At 36.1% G+C, this 23,816-nt stretch overlaps 1 protein-coding gene across 1 annotated transcript in view; it reads left to right on the forward strand.

Annotated features, from left to right (window-relative positions):
• Positions 1-23,816, forward strand: part of ADGRV1 (adhesion G protein-coupled receptor V1) — a 614,529-nt gene that overhangs the window by 120,645 nt on the left and 470,068 nt on the right. Inside the window, exons 23-34 of the mRNA XM_023215075.2 lie at positions 153-333; positions 1,331-1,533; positions 2,147-2,276; positions 5,610-5,690; positions 7,397-7,536; positions 9,655-10,264; positions 11,816-12,031; positions 13,738-13,953; positions 14,675-14,919; positions 16,512-16,693; positions 17,812-18,623; positions 20,873-21,082. Coding sequence (XP_023070843.1) covers positions 153-333; positions 1,331-1,533; positions 2,147-2,276; positions 5,610-5,690; positions 7,397-7,536; positions 9,655-10,264; positions 11,816-12,031; positions 13,738-13,953; positions 14,675-14,919; positions 16,512-16,693; positions 17,812-18,623; positions 20,873-21,082 — 3,226 coding nt within the window. The remainder of the gene's footprint in view (positions 1-152; positions 334-1,330; positions 1,534-2,146; positions 2,277-5,609; positions 5,691-7,396; positions 7,537-9,654; positions 10,265-11,815; positions 12,032-13,737; positions 13,954-14,674; positions 14,920-16,511; positions 16,694-17,811; positions 18,624-20,872; positions 21,083-23,816) is intronic.

Here is a 23,816-nt window from a genome sequence, read left to right on the forward strand (position 1 = left end):
ACATACAGTGTTTTAATGTTTAAATTTATGCAGAAATAAGTCTTATGTGGTAACTTCATTTAAATATAATTTAGTTGCCTTTTGAATTTTCTTCTGGTAAGTAATTTCTAAATGCCTCATTGCTTAGTGCCTCTGGATATTTATATTTATAGGTTCTGAATATATATGTCCTTGATGATGATATTCCTGAACTTAATGAATATTTCCGTGTGACGTTGGTTTCTGCAATTCCTGGAGATGGGAAGCTAGGCTCAACTCCTACCAGTGGTGCAAGCATAGATCCTGAAAAGGAAACGACCGATATCACCATCAAAGCTAGTGATCATCCATATGGTAACCTGCTCCTTTTGCAAGAAAAATCTTCTCTTCTCTGGGTGTACTTAGTTTTGTTAAGAACTTCTTAAGGCACTTTTTGCAAATGATGGAAGTAGAATGACTTCGACCTCCTGATTTCTAAACTCTTTAACTTGTATGCTGCCATTTTGAGGGACATTGTTTATGAGAGAAAATATAAAGATCAGTTTCCAAACTTCAATAATATATTTTGAAAAGTTTTTGCCCAATTATTAAAATGGAACAAATTATTTCTGTTCATAGCTATCAAATTTCTTTATTAATTATCCTATGGTGATTTGTTAACACAGAAGTGAAAAACTTTGTAATTTATATTTTATTAAGCTTCAAGAAGTGAAGCTATCACTCTATATTAATTTCTTTTTGTCTTATAGTAAATAGTGACAATTTTCTTGATTGGGGAACTATCACAGATGTCTGTCCTAGTAAATTGAGAATGTTTTCTGTGTTGAAAAATAGTATTTCTTCTACAGGAATGAATCAAGAACATCTGTTAAAAGATTTGGGTAGAAATCTTGAGAGACTCTTCACCTTTAGTTTTCATAGTTAAGTTTTATTTGTTTGTTGATTTGTTTGTTTTTAAGTGTTGCAACTCCTTTAAGGTGCCATTTAACCTGTTCTACTATATGTTCTAGAATGATTTCTGGAGATTCTAATAAAATATGAGTAAAAGTTAGAAAATACGTATTTTAAAATGCAATCAATATTCCTGCTATTGATGCTGCTGTGGGGAGAAAAGCTTTCTTTGAGTAGAGACATGGAAAATTAACAATTTAACTTTCATTATTCTGAAACCTTATGAATATATTCTGTGTCAAAAGCATGTTAGTTAAATCTTTGCTAAAATATTTTCTAAATAAAGGCCCTCAGATTTTTGGCCTGGTGATCAAAATAATTGTGTAAGATCGCTTTAATTGAATAAGAAATTATTGCACAGTTCATTGGGAGAATGCCCTGGCCCCTTTGTCTCCACTAGGCTTGCTGCAGTTCTCCACAGGGCTGCCTCCTCAGCCTGAGGACACAATGACCCTGCCTGTAAGCAACGTTCCACATATCACCGTGCAGGAGGAAGATGGAGAAATCAGGTTATTGGTCATCCGTGCACAGGGACTTCTGGGAAGGGTGACTGCGGAATTTAGAACAGTGTCCTTGACAGCATTCAGTCCTGAGGATTACCAGGTAATTCACTCAGTGCTTTTGAAGTTGTATTTGCACTTGTAAAACAGACATAATCCTTCTCTGGAAAGGATTTACACTCTACCTGGAACATGGTGACTCATGCCTGTAATCCTAGCGCTTTGCAAGGCCAAGGTGAGAGGATTGCTTGAGGCCAAGAGTTGTTGACCAGCGTGGGCAACGTAGCCAGTCGCTTTCTCTACAAAAACAGAAAAAAAAAAAAAAATTAGCTGGGTGTGGTGGTGCACACCTGTTGTCCTAGCTACTCTGGCGGCTGAGGTAGGAGGATTGCTTGAGCCTAGGAGTTCAAGGCTGCAGTGAGCTATGATCCCATCACTGAGCTTCAGTGTTGGTGACATTGTGAGACTCTGTCTCTAAAAAATAAAATAAAATAAAAAAGAAAAAGAAAAAAAGAAATAATCTACTTTATCTAATTGGAGAATATTTATTTAGAATTTACGTTGAACACTATTCATACACACTGAAATGTTTTCAATTTTGTATTTTACTTGTCTTCTGAGTATTTATAATAATTTGGGATATAACAAACATTCTGATTTTACAAATTCATATACAGAATGATTGTAATCTAATGGATCAATCTTTTGTATTTCAGAATGTTGCTGGCACATTAGAATTTCAACCAGGAGAAAGATATAAATACATTTCTGTAAACATCACTGATAATTCTATTCCTGAACTGGAAAAATCTTTTAAAGTTGAGTTGTTAAATTTGGAAGGAGGAGGTAAGGCTGGTAATGCAAAAATATTAAATATTTGCTTGTCTCCCCATGCTGATGACAGTAGATTCCTTTAGGGAAGTATGTTCCTTTGAATTAATCTTACTTAAATAAATGAATAAATTATTAGTTTTCGGAGAAGGCAGCCTGAAAGTTAATAATTGCTTAAGATACATGATAATGTATACCATAATATATGTGGTAATATAATCTATATGAATCATTTTTGATTGATAATTCCTTTCTTGGTAAAAAGAAAATCCTCCTCTTTACATACACTTTTAGTATTAGTCTTATAAATTAATATTCAACTCATAGTTTCACATTGATATACTTTCGCTATGAAGTTTGGTTAATTCTGAGTAATATCTCTGTTTATTATATGGACAGCATGTTTGTGCTGCTTTTTTCTCGCTTATTATTACCCACTGATATTTTTCTAGAAGAGATGTGCTTTTAGAATGAAACGTGTAAGTGTACTAAGTCACCAGATTACAGATTTCATTCATGGTAGGTTCCCGTAAGATCACCTCTCTCTTTTCCGTTTTTTGCTATAGCTCTGCTAGGTCAATCTACAGATATAACAGTGTAAAATCTAGTCCTTTTGGATGATCTATTATCAGTTGATTATTAATAAAAGAAGTCAACAATGCCTTAACTTCAATTCTGCCTTTCAGAAAGCTCTGATAATCAAGGGTTATTGGAATCAAACTTATTTCATGACAAAACTCATCTGTAGTAAGTGAGGCTATTGGTAATATGTATCCCAATTAGATGCAGTACTTCTTTGCAAAAGTGTTGTGTTTATCAGGTGCTACTGGGAGTGTTATGGAATACGTACAATATGCATTGTATTACCTTTATAAGTACGAGAAATTGAGAGATGATATGGTGTTTATCAGAACAGTCCCTTTCATTACAAAACCTGGTATCATTATCTCATTATTATTTATTATTTTGATGAAGAAAGCTATAGTATATAAGCCATCCAAAGGAAAAATTGGTATGACTGAGATATTAAAGTTGTCTTTATGTATAAAGTAGGTATTTGGGGTAAATATGCAAAAATTTTTCTTTCCTATGTTCCTAAATCTCAGGTGCGAGCAAGGAGACCAAGCCAGTGTTTGGGAGCAGGGAAATGGTTAAGCAGTGTTGAGCTTGGCTGAATGCATAAAACAGTAGAAATGTGCTGTCTAGTAGGTGGCATATAAAAATACCAGCTTTTCTTGTCTTCCAGAGACAAGTCCTTGCATCTCCAAATCACTATTTGCATTACTAAAAAGGTTACTATAAAATATTTGAAAAGTTGCCCTTTGTATCACTTATAGCTAAAAATCCTTATGTAACAGAAAGAGAAAATGTTAGTCACCATTAGCTAATACTGATTAATAATTGTGCATGAAATGTTATTGAGATGATAATAATACTTGTGATTATATGACCACTTATAGTGATACTTGTTATATTATTGAGAAATTTCTCCCCATATCTCTAGAATATGCATTGTTATATATTAATTGGACTTGAACACTCACTAGAAAACCAATCTTGCAGTTTCGTAGGAAGCAATAGTGGCAGAGAATCTGATTTATCCCTCAGTGAGTTGGGATTGGAGGAAAAGGAATTTATACAATGACCTCTACTCCTGGACTCATATGTAGGGACTGTCTAACATGTCAAGTAGCTTATAGAGCTAAATTCTTTGGAGAGTCAAGGACTTATTTCATGCTTTTTAACTATAAAACTGATGAAACTGATGATTCTACATAAGGTAGCCACAACCTGAATAGACGTCTTACACTAGCCAAAGTATATATGGTGTTGAACTTCTTTTTTTATGACTTCTGGATAATGTGGGAGCAAGGCCGTGTACCAGATATTTACTGGAAATCCATTTTGCCTTTTGGATCTGTGTGATGATTTCAGGTTCCTGGTGCTGTACATTCTCATATCTGATATATCCCAGTCCTACTGACAGGCAAAAACACAGGGCAAAAGGGGAAGAGAGGGCAGATCTTAAACTAGCATGTCAATCAAGGATATTGGTAGAAACATATATGTATGGATGTGGCTTTGCTATTTTTACTCTCCTTCTATTGCTATCATCACTGCCCTTCCTATCTTCTTTGTTTGCAAACATTTGGTAAAATATTGGTTGGGGTACAAGATGTATTAGAGGGGAAGGTATAACCATTTTCTCTTTATTATGGCCAAAGTACTTTATATTTTATATTTTGATAATAGTATTTATTTTCCATTATTTTATTTGATCTTTACAACTCTTAGTCCATTTCATGCTGCTATAACAGAATACCACAGACTGGGCAATTTATAAACAATAGAAGTTTACATGGCTCATGGTTCTCGAGGCTGGAAAGTCCAATATTGGGTGACTGCATCCTTGTAGGGCATTCTTGATACATCATAATGTAGTGGAAGGCTCCACATGGTCAGAGAATGCATATGAGAGGGCAAGAGAGGACTGAATTTGCTTTTACAAGAAATCCATTCTTGCAATAATGAACCCACTCCCAGGATACCAGCATTAATTTATTCATGAGGGCAGAGGTGTCATGACCTGATCACCCCTTAAAGTTCCCAGTTATCAACATGGTTGCATTTATGATTAAATTTCCAACCTGCGAACTTTGGGGAACACATTCAAACCATAGCAGCAACATATCTGTAAAAGATAGCACCTTTCATAGGTGAGGAGACTGAGATACCAAGAAGTTTTGTGACTTGCTGAAATTTTTACAGCTGGCATCTTTCACAACCAGGAAAGCAGAATATTTAGATGGCTTGTCTAGTACTCTTTCCACAATGCCGGTGGCCAGAGGGTGATCAAGTTTGAGAATGGTAAATAATTGTGGTGGGGATTTGAATGTGTGGATGGAAGGAAAGGTTGGATGCATTTCTCAATATTGAACTGGTTGTTGCAAATGGTGAGGTGATTATCATAGGCATATTAGGCCTAAGCGTATGATTACATAATCAGATAAATATATTTTAAATATCTAAGATATTAGAAAATAATTTACATTGCTGCAATAAAAGTGAAAATTTAAAAATAGTACTAGATTGGCAGAAATGAGAAGTAACAATTACAGTCTACATGGAGTATTTCATGAAACTGTGAATGAAATTTTGATAATTTGATAGCTTGACTGGTGCTATAATTTTGCTATTTAAAATGATCCGTTTCCTGTGGAAGAAAGCATGTTATTGGGTTAATACTACTTCATTTTCCTCTTTGCTTGATATGTTTTAAGACCTCTCAATTTTCTCATTGTGTCAATGTGTGTTGTGTGGGTTGTGTCTCTGTGTCTCCTTGTGAAGTAGCTGAACTCTTTAGGGTTGATGGAAGTGGTAGTGGTGATGGGGACATGGAATTCCTCCTTCCAACTATTCACAAACATGGTAAGCAGCTTTTCTAAGGTCCTTTACTATTATACGTTTTAATTTTAACTTCTCGTTTTAGAGACAATACTGACCACTCATTGACACCTACTATGTGTAGGTCCTTTACATATTTTGTCTCATTAACTGTCACAGCAACTTTATGAAGTATAATTTACTTCATGTTGTAGTCACCCAGCTAGAAAGGAATCAAGTCAGAATCACATCCCTGTCTGCTTCCAAAACCTAGACTCTCCTTCCTCTATGAACCTAATGCAGTTTCCTGATTGTAATTGTGATAGAAATTTCACTTGAATGTCATTGATAAAAATGATTGTTTGGAAACATTTTACATAGCATCAAATACCTAAAAAGAGGTCAATAGAAAATTTGTATTTTCATTTTAAATACATCACACTTATTCTCTGTACAAAAAGAACTATGAATCCTTATATGTAAAATTTAATCAAAACAAATGGGGAGTAATCCCAGCACTTTGGGAGGCCAAGGTGGGCTGATCACCTGAGCTCAGGAGTTCGCGACCAGCCTGACCAACATAGTGAAATCCTGTTTCTACTAAAATTACAAAAATTAGCCAGGTATGGTGGCATGTACCTGTAATACCAGCTATTCGGGAGGCTGAGGCAAGAGAATCTCTTGAACCCAGGAGGCGGAGATTGAGTGAACCAAGATTGCATCACTGCACTCCAGGCTGGGTGGCAGAGCAAGACTCTGTTCTCAAAGAAAAAAAAAAAAAAGAAAGAAAGAAAGAAAGAAATGGGAAAAAGAAATTAGGAAGAAAATAAATGGATAGTTGGCAATTAATGAGGGTGATATTGAAAAGAGGATGCCTTTTGAAGTAGATTTATATGCAAACATGATTCAGCTTTTTACCTCAAATATTTTTTCACATGTGAAAGCATACTTAGAATATTTGTTTCTTGAAGAACAGCATTTTCTAATCCTCAAATCCTTCTTTTTTCACAATGTCAGATTTTATATTTTAGTGTCAGAACTCAATGATTTCACCCCCTTCATTCCTATCTTCCATCAATGCCTAATGCAACCTCTGTAGTTAATTACTCTGTTACTTTTAGAAATGTTCATTTTCTAGTCTGCAGACATTAATGCAACATAAAATTTGAACAGTCTTTTTAGGAAAAAATTAAATGCTGCTTTAGATCTTGGCATCTTTTTAGCTGCAGAATGGGACTATTTAGGATCAGGAGAGAGAGATTTATAGCATCATCCCATGATGAAAAAATAGGCCTAGAATTCATGCACATTGGAAACCAAGAATCTGTTCAGCCAGAATGACTAAAATCATAGGGAAACTACTTATTATTTCAAGAAGGTAAGAGTCATTTTGGCTCAAGTTCTTTTGATGTCAGCAAAGGTCGTGGGAGACCTTCCTCATACACTCAGTGTGGAAGAATGTTCTCTTTCATAGAGATGAAAAAGAAAAGCAAGTTTTCCTTATTCATCTCCAAGTGCTTATGTAGCACTTGTACATCACGTTGGTGCCAAAGTAGAGAAAGGTCATAAAAGCATGAATATGTGTGGCACCCATTTGTGTCTGCCTTTCTTTCTAAAACAAATTAGAATGTACTCAATGAATGTACGGACTCTTTTCAAAAAGTTGTTCCTTGGCTTTTCCTTTGGTTTGTAAATTACTCATTAACATTTTTTTTTTTTTTTTCTCTATTTCTTGGAACTTGTTCATGCAGCCGGTCTAGGAGTGGCTTCCCAAATTCTAGTGACAATTGCAGCCTCTGACCATGCTCATGGCGTATTTGAATTTAGCCCTGAGTCACTCTTTGTCAGTGGAACTGAACCAGAAGATGGGTATAGCGCTGTTATATTAAATGTGAGTACCTTTTCTTCCTTCATTCCTAGACATTTTCTGTTGTTTTAAAAACTGTACTATGTTATGAAAGTGTGTTTTATGTTTTCTGTTTTTTTGTGTAGGCCTAGGGGAATGAGCCTGTTGGCACAGGCAATACAAATTGGTGATCGAACAGTGATTTGGCGTTTATTTTTGTCTTTAGTGTTGCACATGGAGTCATTGTTTAATTCTGAGGATCCTCGACCCTTTAAGGAATATAATGGAGCTGTACTACAAGTATTTATCTTACGTAGATTTTTGTGTTTGTTCAGATGGGCTGTAGTAACAAACATCTCTAAAGTATCAATGGCTGGTACAAGAAAGATTTGTTTTTCTTTTTTTTTTTTTTTTCTTTTTTGGAGACGGAGTTTCACTCTTGTTGCCCAGTGGAGTGCAATGGCGCGATCTCAGCTCACAACCTGCGCCTCCTGGGTTCAAGCGATTCGCCTGCCTTAGCCTCCCAAGTATCTGGGATTACAGGCATGCGTCACCATGCCCGGCTGATTTTGTATTTTTAGTAGAGACAGGGTTTCTCCATGTTGGTCATGCTGGTCTAAAACTCCCAACTTCAGGTGATCCACTGGCCTTGGCCTCTCAAAGTGCTGGAAAAGATTTGTTTTTCATTCACAGTATGTATATGTCCAACTTAAGTTAGCAAGGGGCACTGATTATTAGATACTTTAGGTACCAAGGCTATATCTCAGCAGGTGCTTTTATCTTCTTGGTGGAAGGAAATGTGGATGTGAAGAACAATATGCCAGCTCTTATAGCTTCTTTCTGGAAGTGATTTACGTCATTTCTGCTTAACTTCCTTGGTCAAAGCAGGTCTCCTGGTTGTGCCTAATGTCAGTGGATGAAGTGTAGTCCTATCCTGTCTCTCTCCCATAAGGAAAGACAATCTAAAACATGGGTGAACTATCTATAATAGTAACTCTTTATGATATATGTGTGTGTTTGTATGGCTACTCTGCTTTGTTCCAGTAGAAATTAAGAAGGATTCATTGTTCAGTGACTCATAGGAGCTAACTACTTGCTCAGCTTCCATATGAATAATGAAGAAATATCACTCAAACATATCCTTCTGTACTACTATGGCAGATTTTCAATAAACTATTGTGTGATAAATTGAACAACCTTAGAAAGGATAAGTAATGACTCAGGAAAGATTAAAAAAAGCATTAAGGGAAAGGATCAACTTTTTATAAAATTACTGTCTAATTTTATTTTGATGTAACCATCATATTTCAAGAACAAATAAAAGTTAATCTTAGTTGGGATTTACTTGGATACATTTTTAAGCTTTTCATTGTTAACATATAAATTTTTAGGTTTTTCATTGTTAACATATTATTGACGGAATCATATCTTCCTTCTTAAATGTATTTTTTTATACTTTGGATCAAATATGTTTTTTGGTGAGTTTGTTTGCATAATATATTGAAGATAAAAGTAAATGTGATTTGTTTTAAAATGAGTTTTACAGCTCACTTTTCAGAAAACACCATTTATATATAACTTGCAATGAAATATATACCATTTTTGCAGCGATTGTGAAAACTTTTATGAGTGTGCCTAAATGTAATTCATTGTTAATCACATTTGATTTATTGGGGATAAAATAAAAGATACACAAAAAGAGAGTTATAATTTGAATAGAAGCTACATTTTTTCATCAATGTATATTTTCACACAACAATCACTTTGAAATTTTTATTTCAACTGTTTTTTATTTTTTATTTTTAAGAGAGAGAGTCTTGCTGTGTTTTCCAGGCTGGAGTGTGGTGGCACCATCATAGCTGACTGTAACCTTGAAGTCCTGGGCTTCAGTAACCCTCCTGTCTTGGTCTCCTGAATAACTGGGTCTATAGGCATGTGCCACTGGACTCGGCACGGTCACTTTTTAAATATCCTCCATTTATAAGACTCTCTGTGGGCCTTCAAAGATGGATAGTATATGACCCCTGCCTGCAGCAGTCTTGTAGTCTGGAGAAGAACTTATATAAAATAAAATTGTGCTGCTATCATTAGTGTATTTATAAGTCTCTAAGTAACTGGCTTTAATCTCTCTTTTAATAGATTTTAATATTAGATATTTTGTAGGTTATAAGACATCATGGAACTCTGTCTCCAGTGACTTTGCATTGGAACATAGACTCTGATCCTGATGGTGATCTCGCCTTCACCTCTGGCAACATCACATTTGAGATTGGGCAGACGAGCGCCAATATCACTGTGGAGATATTGCCTGACGAAGACCCAGAACTGGATAAGGCATTCTCTGTGTCAATCCTCAGTGTTTCCAGTGGTTCTTTGGGAGCTCATATTAATGCCACATTAACAGTTTTGGCTAGTGATGATCCATGTGGGGTATTCATTTTTTCTGAGAAAAACAGACCTGTTAAAGTCGAGGAAGCAACCCAGAACATCACACTATCAATAATAAGGTTGAAAGGCCTCATGGGAAAAGTCCTTGTCTCATATGCAACACTAGATGATATGGAAAAACCACCTTATTTTCCGCCCAATTTAGCGAGAGCAACTCAAGGAAGAGACTATATACCAGCTTCTGGATTTGCTCTTTTTCGAGCTAATCAGAGTGAGGCAACAATAGCTATTTCAATTTTGGATGATGATGAGCCGGAAGGGTCCGAATCTGTCTTTATCAAACTACTCAACTCTACTTTAATGGCGAAAGTACAGAGTCGTTCAAGTAAGTATCCCTTAGTGTGTTATTATTATTAGCCATCAGAATCCTGAAACAATCAATTTTAAATTTTATTTAATAGAGAATTCTATAAAAAAATAGTAAACTCTAACTTTGAAAGTGTCCCCTTTCAACAGTTTACCTGTAAGGCAACTGGAAGCCAGACACATTTTTTTCTTCAAGATTATGTTTTAAAAGTCAGTAGAAAGTAGGACAGTAACTTTAAAATTATCTACATTACTCTATTATGACAGGGTTGATGTAGTCTTGAGGCTGACTCTGATTTCTGGATGAGTGGATTCGTCCACTGGGGTTGCTGTAACAAACTGCCATAAACTGGGTGGCTTAGAAACAACAGAAATTTTTCCTCATGGTTCTGGAGGCTGGGAAGTGCCACGATTAAGGTGCCAGCAGATTCAGTGTCTGGTGAGAGTCTGCTTCCTGGGTCTTGTGGAGGGTTGAGGGGTCTCTGTCTCTCTCAGGCCTCTTTTACATGGGCACTAACCCCATTTACAAGGGTCTCACCTCCTTAACCTAATCACCTTCAAGGACTCCACCTCTTAATACTATCACCACAGGGATTAGGATTCAAATATATGAATTTTGAGGTAGGAGGACTTCAGACCATAGCAACAAAGTAGTTCAGTGACAATATTAATTAAGAATGGGCAGTGCAGAACAGGTTTGTCAGGGAAGAAAGCGAAGTGGTTAAAGAGGCAGTAATTTGGAGTATGATGATTTGCGGCTAGTTTTTGAGGTCAAGGAACTAAATTAGTTTCCTTCTCAGTCTTGTAACTGAAATGCTGTTTTGTTTTAATGGCACAGTGAACTAATTAGAAGAGCATCATTCTGTAGATTTCATCATTATCTGTTGTAATATTATGTAAAGCGATGATTATACTCTAATGATTTTTTCCTTTTTGATAACTTTTCAACACGTATTAAAATATTTCTGTAGGTAACTGTTCTTTTGTTATAGATTCTATAATAAAAATTTCTCCAGAACGTAAACTACAATAGAGCAGGGACATTCCATTTAGTTTATTTTTGAATCCTGAATGTCTAGATTAATGCTGGTGCATATTAAACAATACATATTCTTAAATATAAATAGTAGGGCCGGGCGCGGTGGCTCACGCCTGTCATCCTAGCACTTTGGGAGGCCGAGGCAGGTGGATTGCCTGAGCTCAGGAGTTCCAGACCAGCCTGGGCAACATGGTGAAACCCCATCTCTACTAAAATACAAAAGAAATTAGCTGGGCATGGCAGCGTATGCCTGTGCTAATACGCTGAGGCAGGAGAATTGCTTGAACTCAGGAGGTGGAGGTTGTGGTGAGCCGACATGGCGTCACTGCACTCCAGCACTCCAGCCTGGATGATAGAGTGAGACTCCATCTCTATAAATAAATAAATAAATTAAATAAATAATAGAGGGAAAACCCCAAATGAGAGTCCTGTTTGACTGATGGAATCTTGCTGAGGTTTCTTGATGACTTTTGGCCAGTTCTTAGAATTTTGATAGCTTTCTGTGTTCTATTTGGATCTTCTGTCTTTCAGTTCCAAATTCTCCACGTCTTGGGCCTAAGGTAGAAACTGTTGCACAACTAATTATCATTGCCAATGATGATGCATTTGGAACTCTTCAGCTCTCAGCGCCAGTTGTCCGAGTGGCAGAAAATCATGTTGGACCCATTATCAATGTGACTAGAGCAGGAGGAGCATTTGCAGATGTCTCTGTGAAATTTAAAGCTGTGCCAATAACTGCAATAGCTGGTAAGAAAAGACATCTAAAAAGCAGTACATACAGAGGGACATATGCACAGAGGGACATGTATCCTTGATTAACAAAACCTCTCAAAGTTGCAAATAGGATAATCAACTAGAAAACTAGAAATACTCCTGTGTCCTTTCAAGGGACAAATCTGGAGTCTTTTTTTTGTTTGTTTGTTTGTTTTTTGGATTTTTTTGTTTTTGAGATAGAGTCTCGCTTGATTTTACAATTTTGCTTTGTTTTGTTTTGAGATTGAGTCTTGCTCTGTCGCCCAGGCTGGAGTGCAGTGGTGTGACCTTGGCTCACTGCAACGTCCACCTCCCGGGTTCAAGCGATTCTCCTGCCTCAGCCTCCCGGGTAGCTGGGACTACAGGTGTGTGCCACCATGCCCAGATAATTTTTGTATTTTTAGTAGAGATGGGGTTTTACCATGTTGGCCAGGATGGTCTGGATCTGTGACCTCATGATCCGCCCACCTCGGCCTCCCAAAGTGCTGGTAGAGTTTTTATATATTTATGACATTGAACTTGTAGATGTAGCAAAAAGTTTTGGCTAAATTATCTATGAATTCAAAAGGTCGATATGTGCAAATCAATGAAAAGTAAACTGAGGAAAACACTGGTTTTCTATGAGTGTGTACTCCTCATTTTTGAAAGGGATTCACTTGTAAATGACTACTGAGGAATGCAGGGAAAATGGGCAGCTACATCCTTTCAGTGCTTGGCGACAGCCTTGTCTCTGGATCCCTTTATCTTGCTTGCTTATTTATTTGTGAAGAGCCAATAGTTAGTATTAACTATTTTATGTATAAGAAAATGACTTCATTGCCAGATGTATGTATAAGAAGACTGCCTACTTTGATACTGCCGTCCCAGCATCCAGAGGGAGATTTGCCTGAGAACCATTCAATTAGAATCTTTCTAATGTGCTCTCAGAGGAACAGGAATGTGAGTGGGTGGGATACTGTGCTTGATTTTAAAAAATAAATCATATGGACATAATACTTGCTTGAAAAGACAATAAACCAGGCTCATCTAATACCTAACTGGTGTAGACTGGGGTAGCTCCTAGGAGTACCTGGCTGCCTGTAGAGGGCCTCACACACTGACAGATGGTGGGGTTTGGTCAGTGTTCTAAGAAATTAGCTCTCAGTCTTCACATAGAGCACCCCTCCTTTCCCCACCCACTTTTTTTTTTTCCTCCTGCCATCCTGAGCAATACTCAGTAGCAGCTTTCAATCTATGCAAGAAAGTCTTTTCATGTCCAGCTGCATCATTGATGATGCTAGCGTTCCCCTGTCTGTGCAATGATATAATTTCTCTCTCCAGTGACATTACAATTCTAGTTCTGTTCTTTCTTCTAAAAGTACACCTTTTTTTTCTTGTAGTTAAGAGGGGCTATCTTGTAATGAATGATTCTCTATTTATATGTATAAATAGACCAAATATGTATACATCTTTCGCAAAGTGAAGGAATGAACTTGAACACCCCTAGGAAGTCTTTTTCATTATTTTGTGATATTATCAAACCCATTTTTCTACTGAGAAGCGTAAAAGTCTTCTTGCTTAGAATAAATGTAGTCAATATCCTCAAAAAAGTATTTCCAAGTAGATCCATAAAGTTTGATACCTAATAGTTTTTCCCTAGTATATGGAATGTTTGTGATCATATTTTAGAAGTCTTAACATTTTACTTTTGGTCTTTTCAGGTGAAGATTATAGTATAGCTTCATCGGATGTGGTCTTGCTAGAAGGGGAAACCAGTAAAGCTGTGCCAATATATATCATTAATGATATCTATCCTGAACTGGAAGAATCTTTTCTTGTGCAACTGCTGAATGAAACAACGGGAGGAGCCAGACTAGGGGCTTTGACAGAGGCAGTCATTATTATTGAGGCCTCTGATGACCCCTATGGATTGTTTGGTATGAAGACTAATTTGTGTCTTTGACTTGTCTGTATGTATAGATCATAGATAATGATCTTTTCTTTACTTTTAGAGACTCAGAATTGATCTGATCATGTTTTCTTTCTTAACCTGCTGTTACTGACATATAGGACATCTGTGCACAGTCATTGGCAGTGGTTAGTGATTGTTTTAAAAAGAAATTGTATCAGTCTCTTCACATATATGGAAAAGTCACAGACTATTGGCTTTAGGGTGGGACCTGGCTCCTATATGTGTTTTGTGAGTCTTAGGCAATTCTTTAGAGAAATAATTTAATTTATGGAAATGTACTTAAAAATTTGGATTTCTGGGCTTTCTTGATAAATAGGAAATCTGGCAATATCAAGTTCCCTTTCCTGCATAACGTCAGTCATGGGAACCAAATAGTAATTGCCCCTCTGGAGCAGGCTTGCACTGTGCAATCAGCTTTTGTGCTCACTGGACCTGTCACTCATGTCTGGTATAGACATGAGCCCTATGGGCTTTGTGGTTTCTACTTCTATCACAGTGAAAACTCATTTGAAAATTTTGGCAGGGCAGACCAATTTGTATCACAGCATGTTACTCTGGTTTTTGTGGGTTATAGCTGCTTAGATTGCTTAGGGGTAAAGAGAATCCACTATAGAATGGTGCTTGGTTAACTGTTATCTCTGTTTCACTTTGTATTTGAAGTGAACTCTGCTCTGTCTACCTTTCAGGTTTTCAGATTACTAAACTTATTGTAGAGGAACCTGAGTTTAACTCAGTGAAGGTAAACCTGCCAATAATTCGAAATTCTGGGACACTCGGCAATGTTACTGTTCAGTGGGTTGCCACCATTAATGGACAGCTTGCTACTGGCGACCTGCGAGTTGTCTCAGGTAATGTGACCTTTGCCCCTGGGGAAACCATTCAAACCTTGTTGTTAGAGGTCCTGGCTGACGACGTTCCGGAGATTGAAGAGGTGAGAGGAATGGCTAGTATAGAATGACACTGTAAATCATACCTTATCTATAGTGACTAGAACAGATGGCCGTTGTGACATTTTGGAGAGGATGTCAAATAAATTATTCCTGCAAGAATGTTCAAACTATGCTAGTGTGAAAGTGATCCTTACAGTTGACAAAAGCAGGAATATTCTAGAAATAGATTGTGTACATATGCCAGTTTACTACTATAAGGCTTTTTTGCATAATTACATTGCATTGTTCAACATTTTGGTTAAAAGGTTAAATAACACACACACATATATATATCACATATATATATATATCTGTCATAATTTATAATACATTTGTTCTGTGTAAACTTTTTTTCTTTCTTTTTTTTTTTTTTTTTTTTGAGATGGAGTTTCGCACTTGTTGCCCAGGCTGGAGGGCAGTGGCACAACCTCGGCTCACTGCAACCTATGCTTCCCGGGTTTAAGGGATTCTCCTGCCTCAGCATTCTGAGTAGCTGGGATTACAGGAGCACACAACCATGCCTGGCTAACTTTTGTATTTTTAGTAGAGACAGAGTTTCACCGTGTTGGCTAGGCTGGTCTCGAACTCCTGACCTCAGGTGATCCACCTGCCTCGGCCTCCCAAAGTGCTGGGATTACAGGCATGAGCCAACGCACCTGTCCTGTTCTGTATAAACTCTTAACTTATTTTATACTCCCTTTTGGCTTGGGTGTGAGCCAATCTTAAGTATTACTGTGGTTTTTCATTCATTCATTCATTCATTCATTCATTCATTCATTCACTTATTCTTCAACCATTGTTGAGAATTTACTATATGAAAAATACTATGCGACATACATCTTCCTGATATTTCCTTTTCATGATGAAGCAGGAAGATAGCAAATATAAGTACAGTATCAGTGGAAAAGTTAATCACTAACATATATTGGCTGAAGATAATTTTATTGTATGAAATTCAAGTATTATTAACATTTACATATCATAAAATTACTTTGGATAGCATTTATTCTTTAATAGTATAAAATTTTATAGAAGTTCATAAAATTTATTTTGAATGCTAATTGTGCCATTTTTCACTTCTAAAATACTAGATATTCATTAGCACATAAACATTTCTGTTTTTGTCTCTCTAAATTTAGGTGGCATTACAGTATGTTTTTGTTTTAAATTTTGTCAAATAATTTTATTTAAGATAATGTGGGAAGTAAAACATAGTGTATTAACTCTCCATTAAAATGTATATTTCAGATTTTTTTAAAAAGGGTATAGGATGTAAAAGTCCTGTTATTGAAATGGTAAACATAAACAGGGATATTAAAATAGAGTCACATGATTATATAACGATATTAAGGAGTTTAAACAGCCTGTATGTCCTATATATAACTAGGTTCTATTATTAAATGTTGATGATGGGTTATTCTGTTACATGCTGGATTTGTAAGTGTAATTGGGGGAGTTTCTTTTAGTCCATTTATATTTCATTCCATTTTGTTCTTGTACTTGTATGTATATGTTTGATTTTTTTCCCTTGAATCATTTTTATTCTAATTTCAGAACTGTGATGCTGTTAAGGAAGTTTTCACTGTATTTTTAGGTTATCCAAGTGCAACTAACTGATGCCTCTGGTGGAGGTACTATTGGGTTAGATCGAATTGCAAATATTATTATTCCTGCCAATGATAATCCTTATGGTGCAGTAGCCTTTGTTCAGAAGGTTTATCGTGTTCAAGAGCCTCTGGAAAGAAGTTCCTGTGCTAACATAACTGTCAGGCGAAGGTATATGAGATAGCTACTTGCATCTGTGGGAGTGATGAGAGTTGTGGGGTGGTGGGGAAGGATCCCTTGCACAGCTAAATCATTTAGGTTTTGTGGGTTTTTCCTATACTATAAATTATTTTATAGGTTATTTTTATGTGTTAATTGAATTATGCTTATTAGTATAAAGGGCCTTTCATTTATCATACCAATTGTTAGTGAAATAGGTAATAAATTTTACATCACTGAGCTCTCTAACCCCAGAAATGCATTGCTTTAATCTGTAATTTGTTACAATTAGTACTTAATTATAACTGGCTTCTAAATTAAAGAACATTTGTATGATGTATGAAGGAGTTGATTTCCAGGTCTGTTTTTTCTCGCTTTTTTTTTTTTGGTGAGGCAGCATTGAGCTCACTGAGATCCTTCAGAAAGAGAAAACAGTATCTTCGGAAATTGTGACAAGTATAGTCAGCCCTCTGGTATCCACAGGGGATTGATTGCAGGGTCGTTGGATATAACAAAATCCTTGGATACTCCCCTTATATAAAGTGGTGTAAAATATAAAATTTGCATATAACTTATGCACAGCCATCCATATACTTTAAATCATCTCTAGATTACTTATAATACCTAATACAATGTAAATGCTATGTAAATAGTTGCTGTATTGGACTGGTTTTTAAAGTTTGTATTTTTAAAATTTTTTTTTCTGAATATTTTTGATCTGCGGCCTTGAATCCACAGATGTAGAACCTGTGGATACAGAGGGCTGACTGTTACTATATTTCCTCAAAATGTAGTCGTGTTTGTTATCATTGTTACTTTGTTTCAGTTAAATATAGCAGAAAAAATTAACTTTGTAATTTTGTTTTGAAATCCTGAATTTGCATACCTTGGAAAATATTTTCATAGCTTGGTTAAAAATAAGTGTTGTTTGATTGAAAATTAGCAAGGTTTCCTTACAGGAGAAAACAAAATGTTGGGAGACAAGTGTAATTAAGAAACAGGGTTGTGTTTGTACTACAACTTTAAACATTTAAAAAAAAAAATTGAAAACCACAATCAGCATTCCTCTTCTCTATGTGTAATTACTTTGAGTGGTTAACCTGTCTTTTAATTGTCACTCCACATTTTAGCGGAGGGCACTTTGGTCAGCTGTTGTTGTTCTACAGTACTTCCGACATTGATGTAGTGGCTCTGGCAATGGAGGAAGGTCAAGATTTACTGTCCTACTATGAATCACCAATTCAAGGGGTGCCTGACCCACTTTGGAGAACTTGGGTGAATGTCTCTGTCGTGGGGGAGCCCCAGTATACCTGTGCTACTTTGTGCCTTAAAGAACAAGCTTGCTCAGCGTTTTCATTTTTCAGTGCTTTTGAGGGTCCCCAGTGTTTCTGGATGACATCATGGATCAGCCCAGCTGTCAACAGTTCAGACTTTTGGACCTACAGGAAAAACATGACCAGGGTAGCATCTCTTTTTAGTGGTCAGGCTATGGCTGGGAGTGACTATGAGCCTGTGACAAGGCAATGGGCCATAATGCAGGAAGGTGATGAATTCGCAAATCTCACAGTGTCTATTCTTCCTGATGATTTCCCAGAGATGGATGAGAGTTTTCTGATTTCTCTCCTTGAAGTTCACCTCATGAACATTTCAACCAGTTTGAAAAATCAGCCAATCATAGGCCAGCCAAATACTTCCACAGTTGTCATAGCACTGAATGGTGATGCCTTTGGAGTGTTTGTGATCTACAGTATTAGTCCCAATACTTCCGAAGATGGCTTATTTGTTGAAGTTCAGGAGCAGCCCCAAACCTTGGTGGAGCTGATGATACACAGGACAGGGGGCAGCTTAGGTCAAGTGGCAGTCGAATGGCATGTTGTTGGTGGAACAGCTACTGAAGGTTTAGATTTTATAGGTGCTGGAGAGATTCTGACCTTTGCTGAAGGTGAGTGATGGTTCTAAATGAATTTCAGTTGCCCCTGGTAAAGTCATCATAGTCCATTTTTATGATAAACCTTATAAGAATTCTTACTGTGTACATTCTTGTTAATATATAAAAATGTAGTTTGGCTTTAGAAAAAAATAGAAGTTAATTGGCTTGTTAATGGTTGGCATGACATACATAGCCTGACGTGACTGTACATATATATCTTTTTAGTTTAAAAAACAGATTTTCTGGGAATATGTGAATTTTATCCCTTTATGTTTGATAGTAGTGTCTTTAACAAGGCACGGAGGAAACTTCAAGGCAAGTTCTGATTTTGTAAGGGAACTTTTAATAATGACCCATGTACCTACAACCATACATGTTGGTAAGAAGCAGTGGTAGCTAGGAAAATGAGTATTAATTGATAAACATTTTCATATGCACTAGACAAATCAGGAAATATCATCAGTGAAAATTATTTGTAAATAAAAGTAGCATAAACTTTGGTGACTGCATTTATATTACATTAATCCTAGTGATCAATTTATAATACTGTTCCTACACTTGCGATCACTACTGTTAATTTTCATAAACAATATAATGATATTTTACATGACCAGCTAATTAGAATTAGGATCAGATTGAGTGGTTCTTTTTCAGGACTGGTTGACTTCTGTGCTATTTAAAATTGGGAAAGTTAGTATGTTTAAAATAGTTTGGGTGTGGGAAAGGTTTCTTTACTGAGATTATTGATTAAATCCTCATTTGGGCAATTATATATTCCATAGAATTTTAAAAAACAGTGCTTTTCTGATTGAAAAAGTAATGTATACTCTAAAAACTTCAGAGTATACAACAAAATGAAGGAAAGAAACTTTATTCATAATTCCATATTTTAGAACAATCCATTGTATTTGTTTAACTTTTTAAGGCATATACTTTTTTTTTTGGAAACTAATTAGAGGTCATGGTACACATATAATATGCTTTTTGAAACATATAATAATCATTATGTTTTAGAGTAAATTTTTAAAATTGTATAAAATATTTTTATTATGGTTATTTTCTAGTCAGTGATTTGAGGATTTAGTGGGATATGATATGCTTGACGGAAGATGGGAACAGGTTAGTAATTGGTAACTTTTCCATTTCAAAAGGAATAATGAAAATGTAACGAGGAGGGCGTGGAAATGAAAATATAAAGTTAGATTTTCCAGTGGTTTTGTTAACTACAAAGAAAGTTATATATAAAGAAATAGTATTATATAAATTACTATTACCATGAATTGTAACCTTAGCATCACGCAAAATGGACTCTATTTTATAACTATTGCTAACTTAGATTCTTAGATAGTGCAGACTGTCTTAAAGCAATCTTGACACTACTGTATTGATGAAAATGCACCAGGGTCACAAAAGAGAGAACATGCATTTAATCTCCTTTCTCCTTTTTCCTGCCTTGTCTTTTCTCACTCTTTCATTCTCTCTCCAGAAAGTGGTGAGAAAATAAATAGGGGACACCTTAGACTGAACAGCAGGAACAGTATTGGATTTAGGGACATTCTGTGGTGCCCTATCTACTAGATCAAATTGCAAAGTAGATTGCTTGGACTTTGTGGCTGTCACTTGTCCCTTTGAGTTCCTCTTTTGTTTTCTTCCTTCATTGCACTACTTCCTGGAAACTGGTACTTGATGCTGTTATCTCATCTAGTTACCCAAAGCTGCATCTCATTCAGGCTGGTTCTTTTGCTCACAATTTTTAAATCCCTTTTTAGTTCCTCATTTTGACCAGCATTCTGTAAGTGTTCCTGGTTTTTCAGGAAGGTGTTATGTTGAATATCCGATTAAAATTGTCACAGTAATGCCAGAATGAGAATGAGACCCCACTCTCCTGAAGGGAGTTGTTTCTAAACAGAAGGTAACTTTGAAGCTCTTTTCCTAGCTAGGTATCTGTTCTTGGCTAAAATTCAGGAAGTAAAGCCATGATTCTTTGAAACAATTCTACCTTTTGACTTTCCCATAAATATCCATAATTGAAAATGTCCTTAATGAAATTTTGCAGTATTTGATGTGTGAAAAGATATATATATAATATATATGTATATATAATCATCAAAATTTGCTTATATTGCCCATGATATGGAGCTGTTATAATTCACTCATATTTTTACTTAACTTTTAAAACTAGAAATTATTGTAGGCCTTTCTGAGTTCTCTATGTTGGTGATTTTGTTACTTTGGTTTTTATTCCATTGATGTTTTTATAGGTGAAACCAAAAAGACAGTCATTTTAACTATCTTGGATGACTCTGAACCAGAGGATGACGAAAGCATCATAGTTAGTCTGGTGTACACTGAAGGTGGAAGCAGAATTTTGCCAAGCTCCGACACCGTTAGAGTGAACATTTTGGCCAATGACAATGTGGCAGGAATTGTTAGCTTTCAGACAGCTTCCAGATCTGTCATAGGTCATGAAGGTGGGTTCCTTTTTTTGTTAAGCATATTCATTTTCTTTTCCATGGATGTCATTTTTTGTCTAGTTCTTTAAAACTTCTGATATTTTTCCCTTTCACTATTTTGTTGAATTGTGTGTGTGTTAATCTGCATAGAACTTCTTTGGGAGAAGGCTTTGTAATGAACTGTTTAGCCAGATTTAGGAGCCTTGCAAAACAATTCCATGTTCTAGCTTGCCATTCTCTACTGGTATGACTTTAAGGAAGCTAAACTTGGAATGCTTAGTTTTCCCATCTGTTAAATGATACAAAATATTACTTACTTCATAGGTTTCTTTGTGAGGATTAAGTGAGCTAATAAATGTAAAACGCTTAGCATAGTTCCTGGAAAGTATAGTGTATGCCCAAGGGTAGCCATTGGTATCAAACAGTGAAACATTGGCAGCTGGTTAAAAACAAGTAATAGTTTGTAATCAGTGAATATTTTAGCCTGGATTTTATATTGTGTTTGTATATTTTATGAACAAAGTACCAAGCTAGAAAACCTTATAAAATGTCTTTCTTCCTTAAAAAACAATAATTTTCTTGAATTCTTACTTAATGTTTTATATCACATGTAGGGTTTTACACAGAGGGGCTAATTTTTGTGTGTTTAAAGTATAACAGTGTTTTTGTCTGTTTAAGCCTGTTTTGGGGTAAAACAGGTATTGATAGCCTATGTTTCATTACTTAGTTTATATCTGGAATTAAAAAAATAATTTTACCTTGAATAGTTAATAAACGAAAAGGATATAGATTAGGTACTTGGACATCTATTTAATAGATGAGAAAACAAATCGAGACACAGAGAGATTAAAAGACTTGACAATGTCAGACAGTTAGTGGCTGTGCTAGAAACAGAATGTATTTTACTGTATTACCTTTCTCCCTCACTGTACTTCCAACTTGCAAGTTTATTTATCCATGCAAATATTCGAGCCATTTTCAGTACTCTACTTTTATTAATGGTTTGGAATTGCATGTTGTCATAACAGTAATGAGTAAAAGTGACTAACAAATTCCATAAATCTAATTTAAAGACAGATCAACTATCAAAAAGTTATTTGTAACATAATACAAAGTTACTGCAGGAATAGTTAATAATAATGACAACAGTAACACTTATGGAGTGTTTTCTGTGTGCCAGACACTCCACCTTCATTATTTCACTTAAGTTTAACAGCAGTCCTATGAAATAGGTATAATCATATACACCAGATTTTCATTCAAGGAAACTGAATTTGAGAGAGACTAAATAGCAACAATTACTCAGTGGTAATGCTTAGGCCCAGCTGTGTCAAATCCGAAGCCCATGCTCTATAGGGCACCTAGTGAGGAGAGAATTTATTTTGCTTGAACTTGTGTCTTCTGTGGAACCTGACAATGCCGGGACTTTTGGTAAATATTTGAAGTTATTTGAGTTGGAAGCAGAATGAATTTGAGTAGCAATGCCTATGTGAGGGAAGGAAATTAGAGAACCTGACTCTGTCTCAGGTTAAAGGTGGACATTGGTTAAAGATGATAGCTCAAATCTGGAAAATGAATATGATGATTTTTGCCTACAGAGGATAAAAAGCAAATTATCGGAATGGAACCATGCAAAACATCAGACTAAGGTGCTGGGAAAGAAAAATTACCTGAGAGGAGAGAGAAGCCTTTGCTGGAGAGGCAGGGAGAAACCACGAGGAGCGTGTGTTTTCAGTCAGTTACACTGATTACTCAGTAATCGATGTGTCTCATACTAATAAGGCCAAAAAGGGGAGTTAGATCTCAAATGGGCCAAACAAGACAGTAGCAATGGTAGATGAATTTTAAGGGAGGACTGGGGATAGGAAGCAAATATCTAAGGATGACAAACATAGAGACCTTCGGCAGGTGCTCCTCAGTGTGGCTTTCAAGAGGCTGCCTGTTCAGTGTTTGCTTCTCGTCTGTGACAAGAGGATTGGAAACTCTCATAACAATTTCACTTTGCTGTGATATCCAAAAGCAGTGTCTATGGGCTGGTATTTGGTTTTTTGTTTGTTTGTTTTTTGTGTTTGTTTTTTTGCCGTTTAACTTATCTAGTCATTTATTTTATTTTGTTTTACAAGAGGGTCAGCCTCTGATGTATTGAGGCAAACAAAGCAAAAAGCCCTGTCCTTCACAGCATGAAGTTTTGAGAAGCACTGCTTATTGGCTGTGACAGCAAGGAGAGGAGAAACATTGGAGAAAACAGATGAAAGGGGAGCATTTTGGATTTGTTTTGTTGAAGAAATATAGGAAGGAAAAGAAGAGAATCAAAGTGTTAGTGATATGGAAGGTACAAATAAGAGCTGAGATCAGGAAAGTATACATGAGATTTAAGGAGGGATTTAGAGCTAGACTAGGCATGTGCTTTTCAGCAATATGATGAAATTTTTTTCTGAGGAATACAAAAGAATTTGGATGTCTAGGATCAATTTAAGGAGATTTTAACTGTAGGGCCATTAATTTTGTGAAAGTGCATTCTGTGAGCCTGGATGGTGGTGGTAGTGGTGAGTTGGAGGGCTCTGAAGACACTGAGGCCCTCCTTCTAGGTACCACAGCGTCTTGGAGAGACTGCAGACATCAACACCTACAGTCTCTTTGGCCGGGATGAACTTAGCCTGAAAACAATATTGTGGCCTCGTCAGTTTCCAACAGCTAATTATCTGCAGGAGAGGCAAACAGGAAGGATTAGTAATTAAAATAAATGGTCCAA

Source organism: Piliocolobus tephrosceles, chromosome 4, assembly GCF_002776525.5.
Source record: "Piliocolobus tephrosceles isolate RC106 chromosome 4, ASM277652v3, whole genome shotgun sequence".
Lineage (NCBI taxonomy): Eukaryota > Metazoa > Chordata > Mammalia > Primates > Cercopithecidae > Piliocolobus > Piliocolobus tephrosceles.